Source organism: Chrysochloris asiatica, unplaced genomic scaffold, assembly GCF_000296735.1.
Source record: "Chrysochloris asiatica unplaced genomic scaffold, ChrAsi1.0 scaffold00116, whole genome shotgun sequence".
Classification (NCBI taxonomy): domain Eukaryota; kingdom Metazoa; phylum Chordata; class Mammalia; order Afrosoricida; family Chrysochloridae; genus Chrysochloris; species Chrysochloris asiatica.
In genome coordinates, this window is record NW_006408634.1 from 3,255 (window position 1) to 14,220 (window position 10,966).

General features: G+C 42.3%; 1 protein-coding gene across 1 annotated transcript; it reads right to left on the reverse strand.

The window, feature by feature from the left end:
- Window positions 1–258: 258 nt before the first annotated feature.
- LOC102832775 (vomeronasal type-1 receptor 2-like) lies at window positions 259–1,200 on the reverse strand. The gene has a single exon (XM_006868257.1). It carries the CDS (start codon window positions 1,198–1,200, stop codon window positions 259–261), a length of 942 nt encoding a protein of 313 aa, XP_006868319.1.
- Window positions 1,201–10,966: the final 9,766 nt, after the last annotated feature.

Sequence of the window (10,966 nt, forward strand, 5' to 3'; positions counted from 1 at the left end):
ATAACTCGCGTCCAGGGCCACAGCAGTTCATTATGATTGGAATGTGGATGTTTTCTTTTCTTTTCACCCGATTATGCTCTTTCCAGTATTCGTGCTTGATGAAGTGGAAACATAATCCGGTTGATTTCTTTACACACCAACATACGCATATACATACTTATATACTAAAATATATGCATGTGTGTATAACATGATTTTCCCATGTGCTTGGGTTCTGTGTTATGAATAAAACATGGATATTTGTACAAAAACATACAACTAGGTGTCTCTGATCAGATGAGGGGATTTTGTCTTCCGTATCCCAGCAAAGCAGAACCTGGTGAAATTGGGGTCACGGTTGATGAGAACAAATGGGCTGATAGTAGGGTAACCTGCAGTAGTTAATGCTGCTGTGTGCACCACCCACCAACTGGGGTGAAATAAAGAAGACAAAAAAACTTGAAAGATGATGGAGAGAGTGTAAAAAGATACAAAGGTGCTCACCAGCACGAGGATGGTGTGTGTGGCTCTGGTCTCAGGGGAGGATCTGGGGGAAACGTTGCTCCTGTGAATGTGTCGGAGCCTCTGCTTGTGTCTGTGTAGGATGAAAACAATGGTGCCGCTGGCCCAGAGCATGAGCACCAAAGACACAGCGTCGGGGAAGGACAACAAGAATGCGTACAGAGAGTCTGCGGTTTTATCATGACGAACAGAAGAGCAATATCCAAAGTCTTTTTGGTTTATGATGGTTTTATTGTCCCAATTGCTAGTCAAATAAATAGGGAAAATAATATTTACCAGCATGTGCAAGAGCCAGCACAGGAAAAGGGAGAAGCCCAAGTATCTGGTAGCTTTCACCTTCAGCTCTGTCCACCTGGAGTTACTGGGGCTGATGGTGATGGCCTGGAAGATGCTCAACAGGCAGGTGCTGCCAATGGACACACCCCTGCCCACTCTGTGAACATAGAAAAGAGATTTGCACCCAAAATCATTGAGGAAATCTTTCAGTCCAAAAGCCGCCATAGTTTGGGGGATTCCTTTAGCGAGACTGACCATGGAGTTGGCTACAGTCAGGTGTCTGAGAATTAAGTCTGTGGACCTTGAGCTGAATCCACTGAAGTACAGGAAGACATTATGGTAAAGAAGATAGAAATTCCCCAGGATGCCAACTGTAGTCTGTACTAAGAAAATCACTCCAAATGTCAAATTCCTGGAAGACATTCTTAGTTTCTTGTGAGTCATACTTGTCTTCAGAGCCACAGTGTCCTGCAAGGGAAGAGGAGACAAGGGCAGCATGTGGCTAGCGTGTCGACTAATCGTGTTGACTTTCTACCATTAATGTAGACTTAGAAACTTTTATTCAAAGGTTTTCTTTCATGAAGAAGTTTCTAAGAGTTGGATGTATAGTCTTCAAAGAGCACTTATTATGTAGGGATTACTATTATTGTGAGGAGCTCTGATCGCATAGTTGTTACGAGTCGGGCTGCTAAACTCAAGTTCAGCAGTTTGAATCCACCAGCTTTTCTGCAGGAGAAAGATGAGGCTCTCTGCTCCTGTAAAGATTTACAGCCTTGGAAACCCTATGCAGGGTCGTTATGAATCGGAACCGACTCCATGACATACAACTACCACTATGAAAACTGTCTTAGGCCGGGTTTCTAGAGAAACAAAACCAGTGAAAAAATATATATGTACGTATATATATTGTGGTTGTTAAGTGCCATCAAGTTGGATCCGACTCATGGCGACCCTGTGTAGGGTTTCTGAGGAGTGACTGGTGGGTTTGAACTGGCAGCCTTATGGTCGATTGCATTATCCTGAAGTGCCACAACAGAACTCCATGTATATATACAGAGAAGTTTATTATTAAGAAAATGGCTTACAATTATAGAGTCTCAGGTTCCCAGCAGAAGACAGCCAGACTATCCCTCCTGTGTGTCCATTATACTGGGAGCAGGCCACAACCCCAAAGAAGCATTCCTTTGATTGACTGGCTGCTCATATGGCTGAAACCTATGCCTGAATTAAGTTTCATCACCATGGGAATAAGCACATCCCAACTACTGAACCTCTGCAAATGCTGGGCTAGTTGAGTTGAACCAGAATTCTAACCATTACAGTTCACCTTTGTCAACTTGAAACCTGTAAACTGCATGCATAATCTCTAAATAAATAAAATTGTAAAGTTATTCTGCACCTAACATGATATAACTAAAGCACGTACAACCAAAAATGCACTGGCCCCATTGACATCTCATATGTCACAAATGAACAGAGCGAAAATACTGATGCATACACACAAAACATAAAACATATGTTTATTTAAATGTACAAAGAGCACATTCTGCAAGCTAGCCTCCTGCCCATAGGCACGCAGCCTTACTCAGTCCATGGGCCTAGAGCCCGCAGCTGCTCTTTCTCTCCATGCCACCACCTCTGCCGCCATCTTTGCTGTAGCTACTTTCCCAGGTAGGGGCCCACTCATGCTCTTCCTTAATGATGGTCCTGTGAGAGTCTATTCCTGAAATGAAAAAGAACTATTCCCTCCTTCTAGTTGTACATCTTCTATAATTACAGTTTTGACCATCACAAATAATGCTACTAATAACTGCTCACAGTTGAAAATAAAAAATCCTATTAATGTCATTCCTTAACCCCTTTCACCAGACCCATCTGGATAAGAGGAATACAAGTCAGTGGGGATTCTCCTTTGTCCTCTCATTCTAAAACTAAGCACATCCATGGAAAGTTTGTAAGCCACACCAGAACTCCATGTATATATATATATATGCCTTTATAGCCCCCACATTTTTGATAGCCAATGTGTACGTTGCCTGCCCCTACCAATCCAGTACAGTGAGGACACAAGCATGTTTTTTGCTATGAAGAATCTTCCATTCCAAGTGGCATTTTGAGTGACTGCATCTATAAGCAAAAGTCCAGTCCAACTTGTCCACTGTATCAAATACCTGCTCAGGGTCTAGTCAGCTCAGCTCTAGTCTCCCAAGCTAGGTCAAATGGGTACCAGCTACAAGTTTGGGAGTTCACATACACCTCCCTGCCCCTTCTCTCTCCGCCCTGGGCCCCGTGGGCTAGATTAGTGCTCGTGGGCTCAGGAGTTCATACAACTCCCTAAACTTCAAACCATCCAGCCTTCCCTCTCCTCTTTTCTCAAGGTCAGCGGGTGCCAAACTCAGCCTGTGTCTTCATTGCTGCATTTCCCCCAATTCCACTCACAAGTAGATCCAGGTGGTCACCAGAGAGTATACGGAGTGCCGCTTCCCTTTAACTTTCAGTCCTGCTGTTGTTGTTGTTGTTGTTATACGTCATCAAGTTGGAGCCAACTCATGTTGACCCTCCATAGGGTTTCCAAGGCGCAACTGGTGAATTTGAACCACCAGCCATGCAATTCAAACCGATCTTGTGATCTAATGCATTATCCCACAGTGCAACACCAAGACTTTCAGTCCTAGAAGGGGTTCTCTCTGATGGGCCGACTTTCCTTTCCTTGATGCCTTCAAAACTCAAAACGCCAAACTGCTTTGTTTCTCTACTTGAATCTCCAGTTCTCTCACCAGTTTTGAGTTGATCTGCAAGTTTTTTCAATTACAGATGTACCAACTCAAGGTTCTGGGTGGAGCTCAGGATTCCAGCTAATGCCATAGACTCTACAAAGAAGCCTATTTGTAATGGGCCAATTCTAACTCCCCTTTAGCAAATTCAGTCAAGTCTAGGCTAAAGGTGGTCTTACAAGTTCTCTGTAATCACGATTCACAATTATTCCTATCACCCGTGTATGTGTATTTTACATAATAGACAGAAGAAACCAGTATTCACAAGGCCGTCAAATACATAGATCTTTTCAAACACTCAAGTTCAATCTTTTCTTCTCCCTTGGACTCACCCCATTCATATGCCTATGACCTTGGGCCTTTGGCAGGGTAGATTCCAGTAGGCCCTGGCCCCTGATCAGCTATCCTTATTAAACAAGTGTGTCTTCGACTCCCCTCCACTGAAATATTTTATCCCATGCCCACAAAACCTCGAAATTTCATAGGTCTGGAGTCATTGCACTGAATCCTGCTCATAGCGCCAACTGCTTAAGCCAAGTAGGGATCATGTCTGACTTCATCTTACTCCACAGAGGGAAAGCGGACTAAACTCAACATTAGCCCAAGGTCAGACATGCTCTACCCCGTATCAGTGCTTTTAAAATTAGTCAGACTTGATTACCAATTTAGAAAACTCATCCTTCTGATTTTGTTCCTCTAAAACCCTACTCTCTCAGTATCACATGTCTTAGGCCAGGTGTTTTGGAGAAGCAAAACCAGTGAAACATTGTTGTTGTTGTTGTTAAGTGCCGTCAAGTCGATTCTGACCCATTGCGACCCTGTATAGGGTTTCCAAGGACACATACATGCATAATATAGAGTAGTGGTTATGCATAGGGCTGCTTAATCTCAAGGTCAGCAGTTCTAAACTACCAGCTGTTTCATTGGGGAAAGATGAGGCTTTCTGCTCCTGTAAAGATTTACAGCCTTGGAAACCCTATACAGGGTAGCTATGGGTTGGAACCAACTCCAGGGCATACCACCACCACCATTGTAGTTGTTGTCAAGTGCCATCGAGTTGGTTCCTATCCATAGCTTCCCTGTATAGAGTTTCCAAGGAGCAGATAGTGAGCTTGAACCACTGACCTTGTGGTTCAAATGACTTTGCAGTCCAGCACATTAACCCACAATAAGAGTCCACCACCATAGCAAGTAGATATTATTTAAAAAAAAAAAAAAAAAGGCTTATAATTACAGAGTCCCAGGTCCCCAGCAAAAGACAGAGAGAGAGTCCCTCCCACATGTCCATTATATTGGGAGCAGCCCACACCCCCAAGGAAGCTTCCCTTTAAATGACTGGCTGCTCCTAGCCACTCATCAGCATTAACTATGCCAGCATTAGGTTTTGTCACCATGGCAATAAGCACATATCAACTGCTAAACCTCTGGAATTCCTGGCCTAGTCAAGTAGACACAGGACCCTAACCATTACAAAGATTGCATGGTAATTATTTTATTCTTCACCAATCTACAAGGCAAGCATGATTATGTTCATTATAAAGAAAAAGAGAACTTCGGCACAGAGAGATTAAGTGATTTGTCTAAAGTTAAATGTTGGTCCTTGGGTGGCATTGTAGGAGAAGCAGCCACTCCTTGGAAACTCTATACAGGGTTGCTACTTAACAACACCAGTTGGCCAGGGAGAAAATGGAGGCTTGAACCTGACTGAGCGAGTTTCCAAGACAGAACATTTACCCACCAAGCCTACTGAGCACACATGAAAAATGGTGTGGTGGTGAACCTTCTCTAACTTCACCAGGGACGGGGAGGTGGAAATCACCAACAGCATCAGCCCAAGGCTGGTTCCTAGGAGATGGAGGTATCACGTTACGTTTTCCTCTACAAACTTTATTTTTAGTTGTTTTTGTTTTTTTAACCAATTCTGATAACTGTCCTTCCCGCTGCTCTATTTCTCTGCTGGGTCTGACGATTCATTCCTATGGCCACACAGAACTCAGAGAGCAAACTCACAGTTACAGGGTTTACTAGACAAGTAAAAGTCTACAATTTTGAATGAGATCAGGAAGCATGGAGGCATAGTCTTCCTTCTTCAATTCAGGGCAGCTCTCTCAGCTCCTCTGCACCAGGTAGGGCTTCCCTCAGCCCCCTCAGGACAGCCTCCTCTTTACCCTTTAGGATAGTGTCCTCTCAGCCCATGGCAGTTGCCTCAGTCTTTGCTCTTCTCAGGTAAGTGTTGAAAAGCACTGTTAGTTCTTTTTACTGAAGAGTGTCCAAGGGCCCCCGAGTCAGCCAGCCAGCTACCTGCCTAAAGGGACTCAGCTCTAACTCTGAGGACTAGCATGCCCCTGGTAGCTATCTGTCTTGTGTTAAGTCTCCTGGTTCTACTGCTACATTTTCTCTACCACCGGATTCTTCCATACTTGTCGATGTTTCTTATCATCTCTAGTATTACAGCTCCCTCTCTCTTCTAGCACAAGGACCCCCCAGGTCCGAAAAACCTAATCAGCGCCTCATTATTCTTGGATGGTAATGTGGGTTTCCTCAGTTTTGTAAACTGGCTCTCTAGTTGGGTGGTAAAATTGACCAAGGCCCACAAGTGTTTTCTACAACTTCATTTGTACTAGGGCCTCCCATAAAGGTTTCGTGCACCTTGTTTGCATTATTAGCAGACTATCCAATCCCTCTGGGAGGCTGCAAACACCTTATTTACATAGTCCAACTCAGCCATTGTAGGTGTCATGAGACCATGGCCAGAAAAGTCACGTAAAAGCAATTCATCACACTGCACCAAGATATTCGCCATGGCCTTCCACTACTCCAGTTCTGTATTTCGTTTTGCATTGACATCTTATCATTTAAATTTGCATTAGTTGTTTTATAATGTTGGCTGTAAAACAGTCAATGTAAATTTGTCTCCATTGATGTGTAAAAACATATTCCACTGGCCAGTATCAATTATGAATAAAGCTTTAAAGAATTGACCAACGTAGAGAGTCAGTGATTGCAGTAGAATATTACTGGAACCTGCCTCAAAAGTAGGTTGGGTTTAATGAATCTAAGATTAGGGCTCTTGATTAGAAGGGCAACAGAATGACACATTTGCTTTTATGCCAGGAAGAAAATATAATGACAACTATCATAGAATTTCTCAACAGTGTCATATACAACATTGTTGGTGTTGTGAAGTGCCGTCGAGTCGGTTCTGACCCGTAGAGACCCTGTATAGGGTTTCCGAAGAGTAGCTGGTGAGCTTGAACCGCCAACCTTGCAGTTAGTAGGTAATGAAATAATGGAGAGTAGGAAGTAAATCATTGTTACTTTCACTCTATACATTCAACAGTTAAGACGTCAGCTAAGTATTAGCAGGGAGGTGAGATTTGTGGAAGATACTGACACAAAGCACACATGTGGGTAACAAAAACTATAAGGCCTGACATCTGCTACATGCTCTAAGTTGGAATGGCTGGCTTTTTGTTTGATATTAGAAGATTTTTCAACTACAGAAATTAGCACAAGATAGATTTGAGCTTGACAGTTGCTGTCTGAAACCCATTATTACCAAGTTAACTTGCTTTCAATGCCGCTTCACAAACACCAATAGGGAAGATAGTATTCTCATATCAACAGACCACGGACGTTTGCAGGAGAGACACATTTACCATTGCCATGAATGTAGGATGCATCAGAATTAGAGAAAATATTTTTATTCTAGCAAAAACCATTCAGGTACACTATTTCTGAAAAGCTTTCAATAATTCACGGCGATTCGACCTGCTCATGTGACAAGTGTACAAGTGTTACAGACAGACAGACAGACCTCTATGAATCCTGGCAATCCAGAGGATTCCTTACTGGAGGTTCAACATCAAATGGATTCAAAACGACAGCCTTCAGGCACTGTAGAACTCAGGTTTCATGATCACTGCAGAATCAAAGGCCAAACGTCCCTGGTTTTGAGGAGGACACTAAGAGCCATCAGAGACTGGGGTCGGGTCCAAGGCCCCATCTCTGTGTTCTCATTAGCTCCAGATGGGGACTTAAGTTTTATTTCTTCTGAATCTGTTTGGAAACCAGAAGATTTCCTTATTCCAGTATTTTCACTTACCCAGACATTGCTAGGCTTCCTACTCTTACAGACTCTGCCTTTCAGACAGAAATAGAAGTTACTCACCTGACCCCTTCCACTGCCAAGACAGTAAAACCAATGTGCCGGTCGTGACATCCAGGGCTAGTGTGGGAGGGAGACAGACAGATGCTGAGGTCCAGGTATTTGATCCTGTGTTTTCTTTTCCCCACGGAACTGAAATGATCATTTGGCCTCCCATGGATTGACAGTACAGGCTTGGGGAGCTGAGAACATGTGTGGAACATGTTTTCCCAGTTATTAATTACTAAATCCAATTACAAGTTTCTGTAAGTATGTCCAAAGAGACGGTGGAAGCGTTTGGGAGACTGCTCTCTTGTCCAACTGGGTCTCCCATGGAGGGAGCAGGAAATGCTGAGGTGGGACTTGTGGGGGCTCTACTTCCCCAAATGATTCCTCATCTTTACCCAGTGAGTTGAGTCATCATTTTAGTTCTGAACAGAGAAATTGAATCATACGAAACTCTTAAGAAGGGTTTTGAAACGGCTGCAAAGTAAAAACAGAACATGATGCCAATAACTGATATGAGAAATCACTGAATTCACTCTGACTCACTGTCAAAGAATATGTATAATTTGTTAAGAAAATGTGCTTCATCTTTATGGAGCCTTCAGCATTGTGTTATTTGTCTGGATCTCACACATTTTCTACCTTTGGATGGCTGCAGTCTTAACAGTTGTTGTTGTTGTTGTTGTTGTTCTTAAGTGCCTTCAAGTCAGTTCCAATTCATAGCAATCCTGTGTAGGGTTTCCGAGGAGCAGCTAGAGGATTTGAACCATCGACCTTTTGGTTTAAACTGACCTTACAGTCCAGAGCATTATCCCACAATGCCTCACCAGGATTTTTTTTATTATCTAAGAGGTTTCCGTTTTACACAGGTTCCAGCTTTGTCAGATTTTACTGTAATACATTTGTACATGTGGCAATGTAGGATAAGCTCTGGACTACTAACCTCAAGGTCAGGAGTTCAAACCCATCAACCACTCCTCAGAAACCCTATACAGGGTCACTAGGAGTCAGAGCTGATTGGATGATATTTAACAACAACACATATACCTACTCTTCATGTATTAACATGATTCGATTCCCAATACCAGGTCCTTATAAAATCACCCTTCGGTGGTAACAGAGAAAACAACACCAGATCACAAAATAGAAGGCAATGACATGACTGCCAAATTGCATCATTACATAAAGGCTCAAGCATGTGCCCTGAGGAAAAAGCATCCCCAATAGAAGGTTCTTGATATAACTGAAACTTCTGGCCAAAGTCTCCTTGGCCTTAGTTACTCCATCTTACACTTTTCTGTCACACAACACAGTCTGTCACCTTTGTAAGCATGTCCATTGGCTCTTTGCCCTAGAAACAAGCAGTTCTACAGAAAACATGGTCTTATCGATCTATTCTGCTTGTGCAAAAGTTCCAATATGAAGTTGTGCTCAGAAATGGCCGATGTAGAGAGATTGTTCAGTAGCTAAGGTGTTAAGACTGTGACTTTTCTGGTCAGCTGATTTTCAGTAAATATGCACCTGCTCCCACTCAAAAAAGGATTGTTTTTTCAACTTGTGCCTGGATCTTTACAAAGCCCTGTATTTTTCTAGAATCTTTGTAAATGCTAACCAATCAGAACTATGCCATCTGTACCTCCTTACTTAGAGCTTTTGCTTTTCTCAGCCTTTGCCATTCTGTACCTCTTAGGGGCCCTTTGTCAAGAGCATCTTGACTCTGTCTTCCCATATTTTGCAAAACACTCTTTTGCTGTAACAAATACTTTGTGTTTTCATTTAAAACAGATATGAAGATGGGTCCGGTGAAAAGAGATGGGATGAGATTCTTATGAGTCAATAGTGAGAAATTGTTATCATGACCAGTTGTGACTGTCGCAACTGTAAAGGTAGAAGTTTTGTAACAAAAATGGGGAAGTAGTTAATCTTATAGTCCAGGAACAGAGGACCCTACAACCATCAAGAGTGAAGAGCACAAGCAGAATGTGATACCTTATCTAGAGAAGCAGCGACACCAGAGATGGAGACAGAGATGAGGACATAGAGAGAGGGAGCAGCTGAGGACTCTGGACTCATGGAAAGAGAGGGACTGGGTGCTGGCAGCCAGGAAGCAGGCTTGTAGAATGTGCCTTTTGGTTGTTTAAATTATTATATATTCTTGAGTGTTTTTGTGTATATTCCCCGCAAAACAAAAAAACCAAAAACTGAAAATGTAAGTAAATGCTGTTGAATGATGATGCACAGAGGAGATTGCGATCATTGCAATGAAATGATGAGTGTAAAACCGATGTTCTCCCACGTAAACGATCACAATTTAAAAAAATCAGAAAAAAAAGTAATTAGACAAAACAGTAAAAAACAAACAAACAGATATATAGTGTTTTTCTCTATGACTTTCCATTCACAGTTTCAAGATGAAGCTTCACAACAGCGCTCACCTACTTCCCATTACGCCAGCATTCCCACCGTCTCTACCCAGCTCTCTGCCCCTTAAAGTGCTCATCTGTGCTGTGGAATGACTGTTTCAGGTTAAACCCATACGGTGGTGGCTATGTGCCGTGGAGTCGGTTCAAACACATACATCATCTTTATAAATGTGCAGTGCTGAGAAAGAGCTTTCTTTCTTTTTTTTTTTTTTAATGATATTTTATTGCATTTTCATTGAAGGTTTACAAAGCAGTCCAGGTTCCCATTCAATAATTTCTACCCAAACGGTTCAGTGATACTGGTTTTCATTGTTCTCAATGCATGAATAGTCTCAGTACTTTTGTCCTGGCTTGTCTGTTAAACTTAGGTCTTGTTTCTCTAAAAAAAAAAAACAAAAAACAAAAGAAACAAACAAAAACACCCTCTACTTTGTTCATGTTGTTGAGAACATACACAACAGAACATGATCTAATCAACAATTTCACATGTGTAATTCAGCGGCATTGATTGTACTCTTCAAGTTGTGTAATCTCTTCCACCCTCCTTTCCTGAGTTGCTCCTCCCAAAGTAACATGACTATTTAGAGTGAAAACATAAACAACGTCAGATCTATTCTATAAGTCAACAATTATAAATGTTGACCCTACATGTGGGCATATACCACTCATTTCCCATACTGTGGTGCCTCGTGTGTTGATGTGGTGTTGAAAGTTATGCCACCGGTATATTAAATATGAGCAGGGCCACCCATGGGAGGCAGGTTTCAGCGGAGCTTTCAGAATAAGACAGACTAAGCGGCAGATCACTTTAAAGTAGAGTTCACCTTAATCACGTGACT